This window comes from Pelophylax lessonae (assembly GCF_965119305.1).
Source record: "Pelophylax lessonae genome assembly, chromosome: 1".
NCBI lineage: Eukaryota > Metazoa > Chordata > Amphibia > Anura > Ranidae > Pelophylax > Pelophylax lessonae.
In genome coordinates, this window is record NC_138768.1 from 67,325,680 (window position 1) to 67,347,831 (window position 22,152).

General features: G+C 45.8%; 1 protein-coding gene across 1 annotated transcript in view; it reads right to left on the bottom strand.

Moving 5' to 3' along the window:
* Positions 1-633: 633 nt before the first annotated feature.
* Positions 634-22,152, bottom strand: part of LMAN1 (lectin, mannose binding 1) — a 180,972-nt gene continuing 159,453 nt past the window's right edge. Inside the window, 1 exon segment of the mRNA XM_082275150.1 lies at positions 634-863. Within this exon segment, the coding sequence (XP_082131276.1) occupies positions 636-863 (228 nt within the window). The 3' untranslated portion in view covers positions 634-635.

Here is a 22,152-nt window from a genome sequence, read left to right on the forward strand (position 1 = left end):
TATTATTTTCCATAGTTATCTGAGCAGTCAGGCAGCGGGCAGATATTACCCCTTCAGGTATGTCCATAATCTCTGGCCAATAAGATCCTCTATTGTACTCCCCATTTAAAGTGACAGCAAACTGACCAGGGTCCCACCTCTGACACAATGCACCTATATGGTGCTGGGGCAAGGTGAGGACACTTCACATGTAATGGAAGTATTTATATTCTTGGGCCAAATCTGAAAAGGAAGTACTATCACCCTGGCCATTGTCCTTGGAGAGACTTGTGCCAGTCTTTGCCTAAGCCTACACATCTGAAAATATCTTAGATGAGCCTTCTTGAATATTGACTCTGGTATCTAGTCCAGATCCCATTCATAAAATATGATATTATAAAATTAAACAATACTATATTAGTGAAGAGAGCGCATTACTCCCTTCTTCCAAACAATGTAAATAAACCAAACTTTATATCACGTTTCATTTGAAATAAAATCTCAGAAAGTTTCTTTCCCCTGAGTTCCAATAGCATTGATTCTTTATCATCATGCCTAAAATGCAACATAAAGTTGAAGTCCCCTAGTGCAGACCAAAGAATGATCACATGGTGATGACAAGCTTCTCCATTTAGTGGTACTTGTAATATCGCAGCCTACATCAGCAGACACTTTTCTTCGGCTGCTTGTTTGATCTCAGTGAGTGTGGTCGAGGCTTTTTCTTTTAAGGTGTCCATGTCCATATTCTGGATGTTTTGGATGTGGCCCAAGAAGGAATTCTTCTCCTCTTCTTCAACCTGATCATCAGCCATCATCTTCTGCAGATCCTCAGGTAGCTCCACGTCATCTCCAGCCATCTGTATTTGGTTATCATCTTTTTCACTCTGCGGAAATAAATAAGAGATGATTTACATAGGATTGTTAGGGGCGGCAAGAAAGGGTGTGACATCATTGGTGGGGGTATTGTCATTTCATGAAGGTCACCCTCAACCAGTCCCAATCTATGACCCCCTTTACTCCAGAAATGTACCAAGGCACATAAGCTTTTTCATCTTTCTTTTGTTATACCATGAGGTATGTCAAGAATTTAAAGTTAAAGTAGTGGTTGACCGATATTGTTTTTGCCGATACCGATACTGATATTTTGGTCATCGCATGTCGGTATCGGCCGACATCTGCCGATATTTTCGGACATTTAAAAAATAAATGTTTAACTTTTTTTTAGAGGTACTCTTGTGGAGGGATCTGGGGGTCTAAAAGACCCCAAACCCCTCCTCGGCACTTAAAAGCATTCAAAACGCCAAGTTTGGCTGTTTTGAATGCTGTAATTTGTTTGAATTTGGCACCGAGCACCTGGAAGTGATGTCATGACATCACGTCCGGGTTTTTAAATAGAGACCCCTCCCTATTCTGCCTACTTCTGACCCCCCCCCCCCCGCCCTCCCCCATGTGCCATTATTTTACTGTGCTGCTCCCCTCCTGCAGGCTTCACTTTCATGCCAAAAAAAAAATATTAATTAAACATTGAAATAAATAATTTTAAAAACATTGTAAAATCAGTTGCCCAGTCATATGTTCTTTAGGTATTGGCAAATCGGCCATGCCTTTCGTACACAGTTTGTAGATGCTGCCCCCCCCAGCTGTATTCCATGTTTGTGCTTGAGGTTATCAAAGGAAATTAACCTAAAGGTCTAATTTCCACATTCTATACTACATTATATGTACCTCCCTCTACTACCCTCACTTATGCACTTAAACCCCGCTGGGAGAGAGATGTTGGTGGTGTGGAGGATGAGGAATGGGGAGAGGCGCTGGATAAGTGTAGATTGGTGTCCCCCAGACTTTCGGATCGCCTCCCACAGCTATATATTTTGTATCGTTCATATTTAACCCCCGTCCGGTTGGCAAGGTATAAACCACAACAATCTAGCCACTGTCCAATGTGTGGAGAAAGGCCAGGAACTTTCTCTCATCTAATATGGCACTGCTCTAAAGTTCAGGGTTTCTGGCAGCAGATTTTTACATTCCTTCATGACAACATGGGATCCCCTTTGACCCTACACCCTAAGCCCTGTTTGTTGGGAATACTTCCTGACGACGACATGGATAAATTCACCTTTCTCCATTAAACCCTTTTCATAGCTAGGAAGCTGATTGCTAAACAAGGGATGCGTGCTCACCCACCCTCCATCAAAGGTTGGATATTTGAAATGAATACCACCATACCATATAAGAAGTTTATATATGCCCACAGAGGGTGCCCACTTAAGTTTCATAAGATATGGGATAGATGGCTCCAGACCTTGGTGACTTGTGAATAGTATGCTGGAACTGGGTCTGCACCTCTAGCTCTGCATGTCACTCTTCGGTGACCTTGTCCAGGTGTATGCTGCACTATTATTGTTATCAGGATGCATTATTTAATCTAAAGATACCCTTTGATTGTACTCTTCCCTGAACCCTGTGTAGCACCCTCCTAGGTGGGTGCTAGGAAAAGCATATGGGTGGCCCTGTCTGCTTATCAGCAGTGGCGGCTGGTGCTCAAAATTTTTTTTTTGGGGGGGGGGGGGGGGGACCCAAACAGAAAAATGTAATAGGCATTGCTTTGCGGCAAAAAACGCTGTAAAAATTGCGTGACTTTGAGGTCACAAAAGTGCGGCCTTCAGTAATTAAGGCATAGCGTGCCCCCTTTCAATGCACAGGGACCAGCCTGCCAAGCCCCCCCCCCCCCCAGACCAGTGCACTTCAGTCCCCCGGCGTCTCCTCGAGTCCTCAGTCCTCCAGCCTCCTCCTCGGCTAATGGCATGGGGTTTGCCTTTTCGGCCAATCAGGAAGCGCGTATCGGACCCGCTTCCTGATTGGCCAGGAGGAGGATCCGTGTGACAATAGCAAATTTTCATTCGCTATTTTCACACAATGGGCGGGCTCGGGGCGCACTGCTCTGTCCCCCGGGTTCACCCTTTGCTGAAGCCTATTAGAGCCTCTGGCTCTAATCAGGTGACTAAAAAAAAAAAAAGCCCCATTAAACTCCATGCGTCCGGCGCCCCACATGTAGATTAGGGGGCCGGACGCATGGATAGGGGGGGCGGTGCCCCTGCTCCCCCAACGCACCGGCCGCCACTGGTTCTCAGGTGTGCCTGTTGAGCTTGGGGAGTCTCCCTACTGTGTCCAATAAGGGCTCCTATTGGGCAGTGGAGGAAACCTGACCAATGGCACACCAGGGCTTTTATCTATTCCAGAGGGCAGATTCTGCCGCAATGCATCCTGGGATGGGGTATAAAACTGAGGGGAACACATGACGCAGCGTCTTTGGCGGGAAGCAGAGTCCCAGGAGGAGGGTGACGTCTGGCTCTCCTCCTGTCAGCATGAGGAAAGGTGTCCTTGGCGGTCGGCCTAGAGGACGGAAGGTTAAGCTGAGCTGCAGAGAGGGATCCAGTGTGCTGAGGACCATGCGGAGCTGTTGGGGCCGGAGTTTCCAGGAAAGCAGAGTCCCGAGTACTGTGAACTGCCCCGGGGACCACTCCAGAAGGTCGGAGGGATCCAGGAGCCAGCTAACCAGGAGGTAGCTTAGAAAGGGGGTACCTGAGTCTAAGCCCTGAAGAGAATTCAGTGAGAGAGGGTGCCGGTGTGGGCCCTGAAGTGTTAAGAGTTGCAGCAGTGTTACAAGTAGCTACCTCAGCCAAGAGGGCTAAAGGCAGTGGTGGGATTCAGCCGGTTCGCACCAGTTCCATAGAACCGGTTGCTAACTTTCTGCAAGTTTGCAGAACCGGCTGAATCCCTCTGCGCGTCTAAGGACGCGCAGGACAATTGAATGTCCCGCGCTCGGGCAGACGTGGCGGCCGGGGGGCGGAGCAGTGCGCCCCGACCCGCCCATTCTGTGACAATAGCGAATGAGAATTTGCTATTGTCACACGGATCCTCCTCCTGGCCAATCAGGGAGCGGGTCCTCCCGCTTCCTGATTGGCCGAAAGGCAAACACCGTGCCATTGGACGAGGAGGAGGCGCCGCGGGAGGACTGAGGACTCGGAGACGCAGGGAGCAGACTGCGAGACTGGCACTCTGCAATTGGGGGCAATGCTGTGGCTGGCGCTCTGCAATTGGGGGCAATGCTGGGGCTGGCGCTCTGCAATTGGGGGCAATGCTGGGGCTGGCGCTCTGCAATTGGGGGCAATGCTGGGGCTGGCGCTCTGCAATTGGGGGCAATGCTGTGGCTGGCGCTCTGCAATTGGGGGCAATGCTGTGGCTGGCGCTCTGCAATTGGGGGCAATGCTGGGGCTGGCGCTCTGCAATTGGGGGCAATGCTGTGGCTGGCGCTCTGCAATTGGGGGCAATGCTGTGGCTGGCACTCTGCAATTGGGGGCAATGCTGTGGCTGGCACTCTGCAATTGGGGGCAATGCTGTGGCTGGCACTCTGCAATCATTGGGGGCAATGCTGTGGCTGGCACTCTGGAATCATTGGAGGCAATGCTGTGGCTGGCACTCTGCAATCATTAGGGGCAATGCTGTGGCTGGCACTCTGCAATCATTAGGGGCAATGCTGTGGCTGGCACTCTGCAATCATTAGGGGCAATGCTGTGGCTGGCACTCTGCAATCATTGGGGGCAATGCTGTGGCTGGCACTCTGCAATGATTGGGGGCAATGCTGTGGCTGGCACTCTGCAATCATTGGGGGCAATGCTGTGGCTGGCACTCTGCAATGATTGGGGGCAATGCTGTGGCTGGCACTCTGCAATCATTGGGGGCAATGCTGTGGCTGGCACTCTGCAATGATTGGGGGCAATGCTGTGGTCACTGTGCATTGAAAGGGGGCACGCTGGTCTCTCTGCATTGAAAGGGGGGCACGCTGGTCACTGTGCATTGAAAGGGGGGCACGCATCGCTGGTCACCGTGCATTGAACGGGGGCATGCTGGTCACTGTGCATTGAAAGGGGGCACGCTGGTTTCTCTGCATTGAAAGGGGGCACGCTGGTCACTGTGCATTGAAAGGGGGCACGCTGGTCACTGTGCATTGAAAGGGGGGCACGCCGGTCTCTCTGCATTGAAAGGGGGCACGCTGGTCACTGTGCATTGAAAGGGGGCACGCTGGTCACTGTGCATTGAAAGAGGGCACGCTGGTCACTGTGCATTGAAAGGGGGCACGCTGGTCATTCTGCTGGGAAAGTCGGAACTGGTTACTAAAATTTTTGAATCCCACCACTGGCTAAAGGGAGCTGTGCAAAGGACTTTGTGTCACTGAGGAGTGTCAAGGTCAGTTCAGTGTTAGCAAGTCAGCGTTAACAAGCAACAACCGGCATTCAGCTGGCGTCAAGTCAGCGTCAAGAGGCATTTTTCTCAGTTGTCCCATTACACTGTGTATAGTCGAGCCAGAGGAGTATCCCGCTCATTCCCTTCTCCCATCCAAGTTCCTAAAATAAATACAAGCACCAAAAGACGCTGGACTGTTTCTTGTCTCAGTGCTCACACTTGGAGAACATGCTTAAATGTGCTGTTGTAACTAGCGGTAACCCTGGCGGACTCACATCCAGCACAAAGGCTGGAAATCCTGCTACACTTGCATGATTGCGTGTTATTTTATGCTACTGAATTCATGGGAATGTATCTTTTATTTTGCCTTTGTACCTTTTGGCATTTTACCATATCTGTGTTCATTTGCTATACATTTTTGTCAATTGTAAATACAGTAGTTTTAATAAAAAAAACAATGTTTGAAGTTAAAGAAAATTGTAAAATAAAATAATTGTAAACATTTTTGACATTTTAAAATAAATGATAATTTTTGTAAAAATACAAATACAATATAAAAAAACAATTAAACATGGCTAATTCACACAGGCTCTCTGTTATGCTTGTGTCTGCTAATAATGATTTTAGTGTATTTTTAGTGAAAATATTGTCTTGATATATTCGGGGGGGGGGGGGGGGGGGCTGCCAGGTAGGCTGTATGGGGCCCCATGATTTCTAACGGCAGCCCTGGAAGCAAGCCCTGTTCCAATCACATTGCATCAGTGCAACTCGTGGTCATCATAAGCTTACTGATGGAATGGATAATCATTCACAAACTTGAGCTGTTCCTTCACAACAGTAATAACATAAAAAGAAAAGACAGAGCACACCGGCTCCTAGTGTAACACCGTTTATTGTATAAAATTAAAAGATAAAAAAGTAACACTAAACACTCACATCGTGTTAAGAGAAACAAGCGCGTCTGTGTGAAACTGTAGTGGCTCAAGGATCACTTGTTGTATCTGGATCGAGTTTTCCGGTGATCGGAGGATCCTCGTTGTGAGCGGGCGGCTTGTATGCAGCTTATTGGCGGCTGCACACTGATATAGTGAATGTCAGCTTGCCTTGGATCCAGCCTGAAGCCCTACACATGGGAGAGCCACTACAGCTTCACACAGACCGCGCTTGTTTCTCTCAACACAATGTGAGTGTTTAGTGTTGCTTTGTTATCTTAGAATTTTATACAATAAGTCCCGGTTCACATATATGCGAGGACAGACATTGCATGTGATTTGGAGCGCACTGCTCTGAAAATCACATGTGATGTCTGTGCGATGCAAATTCAGCCATACATATTGTACGGCTGAATTCGCATCGCATTCGGACACAGCTTGCACAGGACCCTTTTATGGGTCCGCACCAGAATCAGATCGCATGGGTGTTCAGACCTATGCGATCCGATTCATGTCCGAACTGACAGTTCGCACTGCGATATGCAAACTGATCTGGGGGTGTCGTTAACTTTGTAATGACACCCCAAGTTTTTCGCACATGGCAGTGTGAACTGCCTGCAAGTGCTATGTTTCCCGCATCGCATATGTGTGAACCGGCACTAAACGGTATTGCACTAGGAGACGGTGCGCTCTGTCTTTTCTATTTATGTTTTTTGCAGTTATCAGATTTGCCGCTGGTGGATGGAGCAGCATGGCACATCACACATCACACCGAGTTAACCCCTTCTTTGGTGAATGTTTTAAAACTTGGTTGAGCACAATTCTGATAGTTGAAGATCAACCTAATTTGTTGTGGTTTCACTTTCCTCTTACAAACTCATTGGACTCTAGCGCTATGTTGGTAATTTTTGTTTAATTCTTTTCCTTCACAACAGTGTTGTAATGTCATGGTTTAAATTCTGTGAATACTGAACTGGGGTTCATCAAGGATGAAAAACACTGATAGTGGAAAACAAAATAAAAAGTATAGCACCACCCATATACAGTCAGGTCCATAAATATTGGGACATCGACACAATTCTAATCTTTTTGGCTCTATACACCACCACAATGGATTTGAAATGAAACAAACAAGATGTGCTTTAACTGCAGACTTTCAGCTTTAATTTGAGGGTATTTACATCCAAATCAGGTGAACGGTGTAGGAATTACAACAGTTTGTATATGTGCCTCCCACTTTTTAAGGGACCAAAAGTAATGGGACAGATTAACAATCATAAATCAAACTTTCACTTTTTAACACTTGGTTGCAAATCCTCTGCAGTCAATTACAGCTTGAAGTCTGGAACACATAGACATCACCAGACGCTGGGTTTCATCCCTGGTGATGCTCTGCCAGGCCTCTACTGCAACTGTCTTTAGTTCCTGCTTGTTCTTGGAACATTTTCCCTTCAGTTTTGTCTTCAGCAAGTGAAATGCATGCTCAATCGGATTCAGGTCAGGTGATTGACTTGGCCATTGCATAACATTACACTTCTTTCTCTTAAAAAACTCTTTGGTTGCTTTCGCAGTATGCTTCGGGTCATTGTCCATCTGCACTGTGAAGCGCCGTCCAATGAATTCGAAAGCATTTGGCTGAATATGAGAAGATAATATTGCCTGAAACACTTCAGAATTCATCCTGCTGCTTTTGTCAGCAGTCACATCATCAATAAATACAAGAGAACCAGTTCCATTGGCAGCCATACATGCCCACGCCATGACATTACCACCACCATGCTTCACTGATGAGGTGGTATGCTTTGGATCATGAGCAGTTCCTTTCCTTCTCCATACTCTTCTCTTCCCATCACTCTGGTACAAGTTGATCTTGGTCTCATCTGTCCATAGGATGTTCCAGAACTGTGAAGGCTTTTTTATATGCTGTTTGGCAAACTCTAATCTGGCCTTCCTGTTTTTGAGGCTCACCAATGGTTTACATCTTGTGGTGAACCCTCTGTATTCACTCTGGTGAAGTCTTCTCTTGAGTGTTGACTTTGACACACATACACCTACCTCCTGGAGAGTGTTCTTGATCTGGCCAACTGTTGTGAAGGGTGTTTTCTTCACCAGGGAAAGAATTCTTCGGTCATCCACCACAGTTTTTTTCAGTGGTCTTCCGGGTCTTTTGGTGTTGCTGAGCTCACCGGTGCGTTCTTTCTTTTTAAGGATGTTCCAAACAGTTGATTTGGCCACCCCTAATGTTTTTGCTATCTCTCTGATGGGTTTGTTTTGTTTTGTTTTTCAGCCTAATGATGGCTTGCTTCACTGATAGTGACAGCTCTTTGGATCTTATATTGAGAGTTGACAGCAACAGATTCCAAATGCAAATAGCACACTTGAAATGAACTCTGGACCTTTTATCTGCTCTTTGTAAATGGGATAATGAGGAAATAATCATCAGTGCCAGCTATCAGTGCTCATCAATGCCCATCAGTGCTGCCTATCAGTGCTCATCAATGCCTATTAGTGCCACCTATCAGTGCTCATCAATGCTTATTAGTGCCGCCTAATGCTGCCTATCAGTGCTCATAAATGCCGCCCATCAGTGCTCATCAATGCTGCCTATCAGTGCCCAATAATGCCATCTTTCAGTGCCCATTAATGCTGCCCATCAGTGCCACTTATCAGTGCTCATCAATGCTGCCTATCAGTGCTACCTATCAGCGATTATGATTGCCGCCTATTAGTGCCCATTAATGCTACCTATGAGTGCTCTTAAATGCCGCCTATCAGTGCCACCAATTAGTGCTTATCAATACCGCCTATCAGTGCTCATCAATGCTGCCTATCAGTGCCCATCAGTGATGCCTATTAGTGCCCATCAGTGATGCCTATCAGTGCAACCTATTAGTTTTTATCAATGCCCATCAGTTCTGCCTATCACTGCTCATCAATGTTGCCTATCAGTGCTCATCAGTATTGTCTATCAGGGCTGCCCATCAGTGCTCATCAATGCCGCCTATTAGTGCCACTTAGTGCTCATCAATGATGCGTATCAGGGCCAATTACTGGAACTGATCCCCTGTATTGCTGTCACTGCAGCAGCTGAAAGCTGACTTTTTCTCCTCTCCCTTCCACCGGCTTTCAGCTGCTGCAGAAAGAGCCATACAGGGGATCAGTTCCAGTAATTGCCCCCCCCCCCCCGTGCACCATACCTTTCCCCCCTGCTGCCCAGCCCCCCCCTGTGTGCCCCCTACCCCGGCAGTGCTTCCAGCTTTTCTCCTCTCCTTCCTGCCAGCACCTCAAGCATACAATAGAATCCTTCATGAATGAGAGTGGAGGAAGGGTCCAGGAACTATGTCATTTTTACAGCTCCTTCCTTTCCTTAATGATCACACAACGAGTGATCACTGATGATCACTCACTGTGTTTATTCATAACATAAGCTTGGTAAAATGTGTTTATTTCTGGGGGGGGGGGGGGGGGGCTGTCAGGTTGGCTGTATGGGGCCCTGTGGTTTCTAAGAGCAACCCTGTGTCCGGAGATTTTAAATAAAATACTGCACTATTGGCTATATTTATCTGGCTCCTGGTGAGCTTTTATTGCCAGAGTTGGGACCGGAGTTGGGTGCCATTAAATAGAGGAGACATGAGGCTGGTTGCATTTCACAAGAAGGTGGTGGCTGGTGTTTGGAAGCTCTTTGTCACGCATGGTATCAGGGCCGGCACTACCTATAGGCAAGGTAGGCGCCGGTCTAGAGCGCACATTAGTCGGGGGAGTTGCATGTCCAGGCCGCACAGTGGGAGGTTCCACCATGCGGCCATATCTGTGTCTCTTCTCCTGGCTCTTCCGCCACACCAGTCAGGGGTGGATTGGGCAGGGGGACAATTGCTGTACAGTTTCCTGGTGTCAGGAAGGCTGTGGCACTCAGACATTACCATAGAGAGAAGGAAGGAGGACGAGGCCAGAGATCGCTGGATTTGGAGAGACCATTTGGAGTGGTTGGCGGAGAGGACAGAGGAGAGGAGCTCGCTGGAGGGTGAGTTTGGCCGGCTGGTGTTACAGTAAGATCTGTATGGCATGGCAACTCCCGGCACTCAGCATTGTAACACTGAGACAGCCTTGTGTTTGTGTGTGACTCAGCCAGCCTGAGAGGAGGTGGAGGGAAGATCAGTGATAATTCCTCCTGCTCTGCTGTATGCAGGATCGGGGACCGCCCACCCCTCTACATCCTGAACAAAGTTGGCAGGATGCTGGGGTGCAAGCTGGACTAAGGGATGGCAGGGTGCTGGGATCGGGGATTGTAGGGTGCTGGGAGCAGGGATGACAGGGTACTAGTGTGGCAGGAATGGTAGGGTGCTGGGAGCTGGGATTGCAGGAATTTCTGGTACCAGGAATTGCAGGGTAATGAAGCAAGGGTGGCAGGGTTCTGGTGTGGCAGGAATGGTAGGGTGCTGGGAACGGGATTGCAGGAAGCTGAGAGTGGGGATTGCTGGTAGCAGGAATTGCAGGGTGCTAGGAGAAGGGATGACAGGATGCTGGAGTGGCAGGAATGGCAGGGTGCTGGGAGCTGGGATTGCAGGGTGCTGTTGTGGCAGGGATTGCAGGGTGCTGGTGTGGCAGGAATGGCAGGGTGCTGGGAGCGGGGATTGCAGGGTGCAGGTATTGCAGGGTGCAGGTGTGGCTGGAATGGCAGGGTGCTGGGAGCGGGGATTGCAGGGTGCTGGTGTGGCTGGAATGGCAGGGTGCTGGGAGCGGGGATTGCAGGGTGCTGGTGTGGCTGGAATGGCAGGGTGCTGGGAGCGGGGATTGCAGGGTGCTGGTGTGGCTGGAATGGCAGGGTGCTGGAAGCAGGGATTGCAGGATGTTGGGAGCAGGGATTACAGGGTACAGGAGAAGTTTGGTTTGTGGGAATAGTAGCAACTTTGAAAGTGTTTTTATTTTAGGTTTTTGAGCAGTCATTATAAAGTTGGGGCATTTTGTTGGAATACTTATTAAGCCTATGTTTCCATATGCAATCCATGTATGCCTAACATTCTTGAAGTCATTGGGAATGCAATGAATAATTTGTTATACTTTTGAAACTTTAATGAGAAAAAAAAAGGCAGGCATTAATGGGCAGGGCAAAAGGGGTGGAGTTAGGGGCAGAGCCAAGGGGGGGGGGGGGGGCGGCAAAATAAGGTTTTGCCTAAGGTGTCAATAATTCTTGCACCGGCCCTGCATGGTATTGATGCTGTAGTTACCTGCATCATATGTGTTTGGGGAGTTTGTATTTCACTGGAAGGTGGTGGCTCGTGTCTTCTTTTGGCACATGGAAGATAAAAGCAATTTAAAAGTTGGTCCCAGCCCCATGATAAATATTTTCACTATTGCACAGGAAGAGCTTATGAGACTTTTTGATTGAATCTATTGATCATTTTATGCATTTGTTAATATATTTATTTATTCATTCATCTGTGGTGGACATTTAGTTTTTGATATTGTACTGAATGTTTTGATTCATGTGATTGATTATATGGGTGACGCCACACTTTGTATTTTGTTTTCAGTTTCATGCAGGTTTTTTTATACCAAACTTTAGTGTTAGCAACCCTATATTTACAGATTTACAGGGTGTGGATTAATACAAGGAACAAAATTATAAACGCAACACTTTTTTTTTTGCCCCCATTCTTCATGAGCTGAACTCAAAGATCTAAGACTTTTTCTATGTACACAAAAGGCCTATTTCTCTCACATATTGTTCAAAAATCTGTCTAAATCTGTGTTAAGGCCCGTACACATGATAAGAAAATCTGAATGGAAAATTCGTCCGATGACCGATCTGCCGATTTTCAGATTGTTAGTATGGTGCTTTCGACAGCCAACTCCGACTTTTCGGCTGACAAAATCCTGATGTGCAGGCTATAAAATTTTTGTCGTCCGTAGTACAACGTCCGATTTTCGTCTCATTAGTACAGATTTCGACGGAAAAAAAATCTTAAGAGCAAGACTAGGCATGCTCAGAGACGAAAGAACACATACAAAGCAATCCAACACATGACATCACTTCTGAAGTAGAATTCTGTCATACGGGAAAATTCGTATGAAAATAAACTCTTCACTTTCCACATCAGACTAGCATGCCACAAAAAACGGATGACAGATCGTTCGATAATCTGATCGTGTGTACGGGGTTTTAGTGAGCACTTCTCCTTTGCCGAGATAATCCATCCACCTCACAGGTGTGGCATATCAAGATGCCGATTAGACAGCATGATTATTGCACAGGTGTGCCTTAAGCTGGATACACACTATCCAACTTTTGTGGTTAGATTTCCTTCAGATTTACCTTTTCTATGTAGTGCAAGGTCCTGCCAGAGTGCATACAAATTGAAAGTGTTTAGGTTTGACCTCATATTATATGGTTTTGGAAAGTCTAAAGGAAAAAGTCTTCAGAAAATATTATAGCGTGTATAGCCCATTAGGCTGGTCACAATAAAAGGCCACTCTAAAATGTGCAGTTTTATCACACAGCACAATGCCACAGATGTCGCAGGTTTTGAGGGAGCGTGCAATTGGCATGCTGACTGCAGGAATGTCCACCAGAGCTGTTGCCTGTGAATTGAATGTTCATTTCTCTACCATAAGCCGTCTCCAAAGGCGTTTCAGAGAATTTGGCAGTACATCCAACTGGACTCACAACCGCAGACCACGTGTAATCACACCAGTCCAGGACCTCCACATCCAGCATCTTCACCTCCAAGATCGTCTGAGACCAGCCACCCGGACAGCTGCTGCAACTATCAGTTTGCATAACCAAAGAATTTCTGCACAAACTGTCAGAAACCATCTCAGGGAGGCTCATCTGCATGCTCGTCGTCCTCATCGGGGTCTCCACCTGACTGCAGTTTGTCGTCGTAACCGACTTGAGTGGGCAAATGCTCCATTCAATGACGTCTGGTACTTTGGAGAGGTGTTCTCTTCACAGGTGAATCCTGGATTTCTTAGATCTTTGAGTTCAGCTCATAAAAAAATGGGGGCAAAAACAAGTGTTGAGTTTATAATTTTGTTCAGTATATTTGTAACGCTGATAGCTGGCAAACGTAACTACAATCATAGCCTTTAAAGCAGCCCTCAAATCAGAATAGAAATGCATTTCAATAAAGCTTTCTGTCTGGTAGGTGAATAGGACATCTGGGGTCCTTTGTAACCTTACACAACACATAGGTCTGAGAGGATTCCTTTAGAGATGAACATATCGAGACAGTTCTGAAGTGTGTGCTTATTGTACACAGCAGCAATCAACTATTTGGCCCTTCTGCTGATGTTACTGGTCAGCTATGTAATAGTTTTATAGATTTCACCACCATTGGCTTGCTGTAAACTGCTCGCAACCTTGGAGTTCTGATAACTTGAATTCTTGTTGCATTCTAATCTTCATCTGTTTACTTACATGTTCTCATTCATTCAACTCTTCATTTGTATACATTTGAAGGAAATTGAACTAGGCCTACAGTTATTTAAAGCATCTCATCATCTTTTAGCAAATACCACAAAACACATAACAATACAATATTACAAAGTATGTTTTTCTGAAGTGTCTTTGTGTTGCTCTAAAGGTATCTATAGACGTTAGATGATCTGTTGGGCACCAGAAAAATGTTTCAGATTTTCCTTCCAGCTTAGCAAGTGTTCTTCTAACCTCCTAAGGCCTAAACATGCATACTTGGGTGATGCAATCAAGTTATTTTTGTGACAAAACAACGAAAAAAATTAATTCAAGTACCAAGTCAGTCGTTTTTGAAAAAGGAGAGTGTGCATTCAGCACCAGTAGTTGTAGTGTCCAGTGAGGTAAGTGTGGGTTATGGGCCATACACACTATAAGATTTTCTGAAGACTTTTTCCTTCAGATTTACCAAAACCATATAATATGAGGTCAAACCTAAACACTTTCAATTTGTCTGCAATCTGGCAGGCCCTTGCACTACATAGAAAAGGTAAATCTGAAGGAAAAGGTCTTCAGAAAAACTTATAGTGTGTATGGCCCTTTAGTTTGGCGACTAGGTTAAGGAAAAGGTTATGGTTTGGTTTAATGGTTGGCATTAACCACTTCTGGACTGGAAGGTTTTACCCCCCTTAATGACCAGGCCATCTTTTGCGATACGGCACTGCCTTACTTTAACCACTTGCCGACCCGTGCAGGGAAAGTGACGTATGGGTACGTCACTCGCCTGCGAGCCAATAGGGGGCGAGTGCGCGCCGCTGGAGGCGCGCTCCCGCCCCCGCTCATTCACTGTGATCCCCGCGCGTGTGAACGGCGGACCCGATGTCCGCCGGTCACTCGCGATCGTCCGGTACAGAGGGAGAAAGGCAGGCGGCTAATGTAAACAAAGCCGCCTGTCATTCTCCCCTGTGTAAGTGCAGAGATCATACGGTCCTGCTATGTAGGATCGTATATCTCTGTAGTTACACAAACAGCCACATCCCATAACAGTTAGAAACACGCCCCTAGGGACACATTTAACCCCTGCATCTCCAATAAAGTTAACCCCTTCCCTGCCAGTGTAATTTTTACAGTAACAGTGCATATGTATAGCACTGATTACTGCAGTAATGTCACTGGTACCCCCAAAAGTGTCAAAAATGTCAGTCAAGGGTCCGATCTGTCCCGCAAAAAAAAAAAAAAATCACAGATCGCCGCCATTACTCGTTAAAAAAAAAACCAATAAAAATGACAAAAATCTTTCCCTTAGTTAGTAAACGCAATAACTTTTGCGCAAACCAATCAAAATACGCTTATTGCGATTTTTTTTACCAAACATGTGTAGCAGAAAACAAATTGGCCTAAAAGGTTAACAAAATTTTGATTTTTACATTTTTTTGGGGAATTTCAGATAAAAAAATGTTAAAAATATTGTTATTTTTGCTCTTTTTTTGTTTATAGCGCACGATCAAAAAATCGCACAGGTGATCAAATACCACCAAAAGAAAGCTCTGTTTATGGGAAAAAAGGACGTCAAATTCGTTTAGGTACAGCGTCGCACGACCGCACAATTGTCCATTAAAGTCACGCAGTGCCGAATTGCAAAATAGGGCCTGGTCAGGAAGGGGGTAAAATCTTCTTTTTTTTCCTCTTCTTTTTTTTTTTTTGCGCTATAAACAAAAAAAGAGCGACAATTTTGGAAAAAAAAAAACCAACAATATTTTTTACTTTCTGCTATAAAACACAGCCAATAAAAAAAAATTAAAAAATCTATTTTTTTTCATCAATTTAAGGCCAATATGTATGCTGCTACATATTTTTGGTTAAAAAAAAAAATCCCAATAGGTGTGTATTACTTGGTTTGTGCAAAAGTTATAGCATCTACAAATGATGCAATATTTTTATAAAAAATGCACTGTCACTGCACTAATGATACTGGCGGGAAAGGGGTTAACATCAGGGGCGATCAAAGGGTTACGTTTGTCCCCAGGGGGTGCTTGCTACAGAGATCTATAGTAACTAAGTAGAACTACTTCACTACTGTACTTAAGTACCGAAAGGCGGTATCTTTCCTGGAGTATAATTTTTTTCTCCTACTTCCACTTTTACTTCACTACATTTTTTCCATGATTTCAATACTTCTACTCCGATATTTTTTTTTTGTGCTGCATAGTTACTCGTTACAATTATAAAAATGACCACTGCCAGAACAGTAGATGGCAGGTTTCATGAAGCTCAAAACATGTGTATTATCAGCTCATACGAAAATAAATGCTACTGTATGTATAAATAAAAGCTGCATTTGAAATAATAAAAAACAATATGATGTTCAAACTTTTGACTTTTCTTTAATAACTACATAACACAGTACTTGTACTTTTACTTTCAGTAATTGAGTAGCAAAATTTAAAAAAAAAAAACTACTTGCAATACTTAAGTACAAAAAATGTTGAATACTTTAGTACTTCTACTCAAGTCACTTTTTGATCGAGCACTTCCACTTCTACTCAAGTCACTTTTTGGTCGAGCACTTGTACTTTTACTCAAGTATGGGTTTCGAGCACTTTATACAACTCTGGCTTGCTAACCCTGGGGGGGGGGCTACTCTGACTAGAGGAAGACAGGTATCCAGGAACACAAGATCTCTGTCTTCCTCCCTGTCAGAACGGATATCTGTCTTGTTTACATGGGTAGATTGCCGTTCTGCCTCTCCCGGGGATGATCGCGGGTGTCACATCGGGCCTGCCCGACCCACTGATAGACATCCCTGCTATCCAATCAACCAACCTAGCACGTAGATGTGATCTGCACGCGCTCACTGGCTGGGCTGGGGGGACCACTGGATCTAGATTCTCCAGCTCGTCACCCAGCCCAGCAGTTGATTGTAGATCTCCCAAGAAAAAATGCAAAAAAAATAATGGGCCAAGAGATCCTAGCAGGGAGCCTAGGGCCTTACTCCAGACTAGACAGATGGGGGAATATATACCAGTTGAGGACGGCCCATGGGCGTAGCCAAGTGTTTTTTGTTCTCCTAGTCCTACTCCTGGAGGAGGCAATATAACCCAGTAGTTATGATTTATGGAGCGCTGTGTCCATCGATGAACAAAAGAGAAATAACAATTATTAAGGCAGCAGGAGGGGAAGGGACGGGCACTGTCAAGAGCAGACAGGCAAGGCGGGGGGGGGGGGGGGGGGAGGGAGCAGAGAGGAGAGCTGCAAATGTCAGAGGCACGTAAACTGTGGAAAAGCAAAAATTTGCAGCGCTGTTAGATTGTGTTATAAAGTGCAATGGTGCTAATGCATATAAATATATGCTACCCCAAAAAATAAAGTGCATAAACTATGTGCAAAATCACGTAATTACAATGCTGAAATGTGCAACTTATAAAGTATCTGAATACTTCAATACATAAAGTGCAAAATTGCATAAGAACCACAAAATTACTGCAGTACTAGGCAATAAAGTGCAAAATTAAATATGGACCACAAAATCATAAAACATATATACAAAAAATATATAAGAGTGCATGAAGTGATAAAGTGGCTGATGCTGTTAATGTGAAATGCTCATCATAGCATAAAGTCCACAAATTCCACCATAGATGTGCAACTGATAAGTCTTCTATTGTGAATTCAGGTGCTTGAGCACCACCAATGGGACAACTGTAATGAAGGCTTACCAGATGTAGTGGACCCAATAAAGTATACACCTTTTTGGGTCATTCAGGCTTCTATGAAATAGATGGGCTTTATACCAGTAATATATCCAAAGATCAATGGTTCAGTTCTTCAATGTCATCCTCTAATATGGAATATTATAGCCAATAGCAGTAAGAGCAGCAAGAAAATCCTCTTCCGGGCGCTCAAAAAATAAAAAAACGCTTTTAACTCAAAACACCTGTAAAGATTTCCCGAGCTTTTAAATGGTTTTCCAGTCTGGTTCAGTAGGTTACACAATCATGGGGAAGACTGCTGGCTAGACAGTCATTGACACCCTCCACAAGGAGGGTACGTCACAAAAGGTCATTGCTAAAGCTAGCTGTTCACAGAGTGCTGTATCCAAGCATATTAATGGCAAGTTAAGTGGAAGGAAAAAGTGTGGTAGAATAAGGTACACGAGCAACAGGGATAACCGCAGCCTTGAGAGGATTTTAAAGCAAAGACCATTCAAGAATTTGGAGGAGATTCACAAGGAGTGGACTACAGCAAGGCATAAAGAGCCATCACACACAGACGTATCCAGGATATGGGCTACAACTGTCACATTCCTTGTGTCAAGACACTTCTGAACCAGAGAAAACGTCAGAAGCGTCTTACCTGGGCTAAGAAGATAAAGGACTGGACTGTTGCTCAGTGGTCCAAAGTCCTCTTTCAGGTGAAAGTAAATTTTGCATTTAATTTGGAAATCAAGTTCCCAGAGTCTGAAGGAAGAGTGGAGGGGCACAGAATCCAAGTTGCATGAGGTCCAGTGTGAAGTTTCCCCAGTCCGTGATGATTTGGGGAGCCATGCCATCTGCTGGTGTTGGTCCACTGTGTTTTATCAGGTCCAAAGTCAGTGCAGCCCTCTACCAGGAAATTCTAGAGCACTTCATGCTTCCCTCTGCTGAACAGCTTTATGGAGATGCTGATTTCATTTTCCAGAAGGACTTGGCACCTGTCCACACTGCCAAAAGTACCAATACCTGGTTACTGATCATGTTATCACTGTGCTTGATTGGCCAGCAAACTCGCCTGAGCTAAACCCCAAAGAGAATCTGTGGGGTATTGTCAGAAGCAAAATGAGAGACACCAGACCCAACAATGCAAATGAGCTGAAAGCCGCTATCAAAGCAAATCGGGCTTCCATAACACCTCAGCAGTGCCACAGGCTGATCACCTCCATGCCATGCCACATTGATGCAGTAATTCATGCAAAAGGAGCGCCAACCAAGTATTGAGTGCATACTATACTGTACATGGACATACTTTTCAGTAAGCCAACATTTCTGTATTAAAAATCCAAAATGCATTAAACGTACCACAGCGGACCATCCTAAGGATAAGAATATTTTTTAACATTATTTCAAAAACACGTTATACATTAACCACTTTACATCTGCTTACATTGACCCTACTGCGGCAGTGTGGCACGATCCCGTCTGACGACGTAGGCCTACGTCGGGCGCGATCTGGGCTCCCAGAGCGCGCTCCCGCGCGCCGCGGGTCCCGATTCCGAACGGATTCGGTAGGGAACCGATCAATCATCAGATACTGACCAATGATTTTTGGTCAGTGTCTGGCGATCGGTCCCAACCAATGGCAATCTGTCCCCTGTCTGTGTAATGTAAACACAGGCAGGGGAAGTGATGTCACTGTCCCTCCTGGAGTCCTTTCGGTTCCAGGAGAAGACAGAGACACAGCAAAAACGTGAGTTTCCACCAACACTACACTGACACACCTCACATCACCTCTGATCACCCCCAAACCCCTCACAGTGAACACTATATACAGTGGTATACAGATATTTTACTGATCACTGTATAAGTGTCACTTGTGAGCCTAGTTTACGCCTGCGTTTGGCCCAAATAGGGTTAGGGCACCCGCCACCTATCCCCTAATAAAGTTTTAACCCCTTGATCAGCCCCAGTTAACCCCTTTACACCCTATTACTCTGTGCACTAAATACAGTATATAGGTAAATACTGATCACTGTATTTAGTGTCACTAGTGACCCTAATTTGCGCTTGCGCTAAGCCCACATAAGGTTAGGGCACCCGCCACCTATCCCCTAATAAACTTTTAACCCCTTGATCTCCCCCAGTTAACCCCTTCACTGCCTATAACACAGTGCACTAATATATACAGTAAATCAGATAACTACTGATCACTGTATTTAGTGTCACTTGTGACCCTAATTTGCGCTTGCGCTAAGCCCAAATAGGTTTAGGCCACCCGCCATCTATCCCCCTATAAAGGTTTAACCCCTTGATCTTCCCCAGTTAACCCCTTCACTGCCCTGTCACAGTGTTCACTATATACAGTGATTACTGATCACTGTATTAGCATCACGGGTGACACAACTTAGGCTAGCTAGTTAGCATCAGGGTCCCACTACACTAACACACACACACCTCCATTACTAGTATAGTGTTTGCACAGATCAATATCTGATCTGATCAGAACTATACTAGCGTCCCCATAATTTAGTGTTCCAAAAACGCAGTGTTTGCACAATCAGCACTGATTCCTGCTAGCACCTGCGTTTAGCCCCCTTGCCCAGACCACCTTACCCAGGCAAGTGTAGTAATCAATAGATTACTGACACTTCCAAAAAACACAAATCACACAAAACCGCTGCGTTAGCAGAGTCAAGCCTGATCTCTGTTAGCACTAGCAGTTTTTTTTTTTGTAGCGACCAAATAGTCCTCGACAACCAGGTGCTTTTATTACCTAGTAGTCGCACTACTGTACCGGTAAATTTAGTTACTAAAATGAAAAACGTTGGTACAGTGGTGAAGAGGTTTACAGTATAATGGCCATGTCAGGTGAGAGCGATGGGGAAGCCTCACTGGCAGAATCAGGGTCAATATACGAACCAGATGACAGCAGCGGCTACCTGACAGATAGCTCCGACGACAGAGGGGTCCCTGCTAGGGTCAGGCGTACCCGACCCCATTCTGGAGTTGCTGACTTGCAAGAACCGGGAGTTTCTCGTATGCAGCAGAGTGCCAATACTAGTGCCGCTCACATTTCTCGTGATCTGGCAAGCACGAGCGGCCTAGTACATCCTGGACCTTCAACCAGCACTGCAGTATCACCTGGTGACGTGGCGAGTCACCTAAGTGTAGTTGAAGCTGGTGCGGTGGCTAGCACGAGTAGTGGCCCGCAGCCACCGTGTATCTGAAGACAGGCCCGTAGAGCCCATAGAGTCCTCCCTGAAGCGCTGGCATATCCTAATTGGCAGCCCACAGATTCCACAGCGCCAGTACTTCCCCCATTCACTGCCCAACCCGGAATCCAAGTGGAAACAGCTGGTTTTAATCCCATAAACTTTTTTGAGCTGTTTTTCACTGAAGATCTTTTCAGATCTATTGTGGACCAATCAAATTTGTACGCTCAACAATTCATCGCCGCCAACCCAAATTCACCCCTTGCCAGACCATTCGCCTGGAATCCTATTACGATTCCCGAGTTTCAAATTTTTCTGGGCCTTTCCTTCAACACGGGCATTACAGAAAAGAATGAATTGCGGTTATATTGGTCCACTGACCCAATTCATCAAATGTACGTGTTCTCTGCTGCTATGTCCAGGATTTGATACGAACAAATATTTTGTTTCATGCATTTCAACGACAATGAACTCTGTCGTCCTCGGGGAGACCCTGCATATGATCGGCTCCACAAAATTCGGCCCCTCGTAGACCACTTCAATCAGCGGTTCGCAGCCTTGTTTACCCCCCAACAAGATGTCTGCGTTGACGAGTCCCTGATTAAGTTTACTGGTCGCCTTGCTATCAAACAGTACCTCCCTAGCAAGCGTGCCAGATACGGGGTCAAGTTGTATAAGCTGTGTGACAGGGCCACAGGCTATACAGTTAAGTTCCGTGTCTACGAGGGAAAAGATAGCACTGTGGAGCCCCCCGACTGCCCAGGCTACATAGGGAGCAGCGACAAGATAGTTTGGGACTTGGTGTCACCCTTATTCGGAAAGGGGTACCACTTGTACGTGGACAACTTCTATACAAGCGTGCCACTTTTTAGACAACTCTTTCAATTTCAAATTGGCGCTTGTGGCACCGTGCGATCTAATCGCCGGGGCTTCCCCGAACGGCTAGTAAATGCCCCACTGAGCTCGGGGGAGAGAGCCTGCTTGAGGTGCGAGGAATTGCTTGCAGTGAAGTGGAGGGACAAACGGAACGTTTTCGTTCTGTCCTCCATTCACCCAGACACGGCAGTCCAAATTACTACGGTCACCGGTGTTGTTGTTGAGAAGCCCCTCTGTGTCCACGACTATAACCGTAAAATGGGAGGGGTGGACTTCAACGACCAGATGATGGGACCGTACTTAATTGCCCGTAAGGCCAGACGCTGGTACAAAAAAGTGTCTGTATACCTATTTCAATTGGCTGTTTACAACGCTTTTGTCTTATACAAAGCGTCTGCCGGAACATTATCCTTCTTTCAATTCCAAGAAGAGATAATCAGAGCCCTTCTGTATCCAGCTGGTGCTCCTGCCCCAATTCCCCAACCAGATGCAGTGAGCCGGCTGCATGAGAGGCATTTTCCGAAATTCCTCCCGAGTACCCCTACCCAACGATACCCACAAAAAAGATGCCGTGTCTGTAGCAAGCGCGGATTTAGGCGTGACACCTGGAATTATTGTCCCGACTGTCCTGACCGACCTGGTCTTTGCCACGGTGACTGTTTCCGTCGCTACCACACACTAGTGGATTATTAGCATAGGGTACAGCACGGCACAGTTTAGGGCACATTTACACAGGGTCTCAAAAGATGTTCGATGGCTATCGTCATTTTGAGAGACCCGAACCTGGAACCTGGAACTCGACGTTT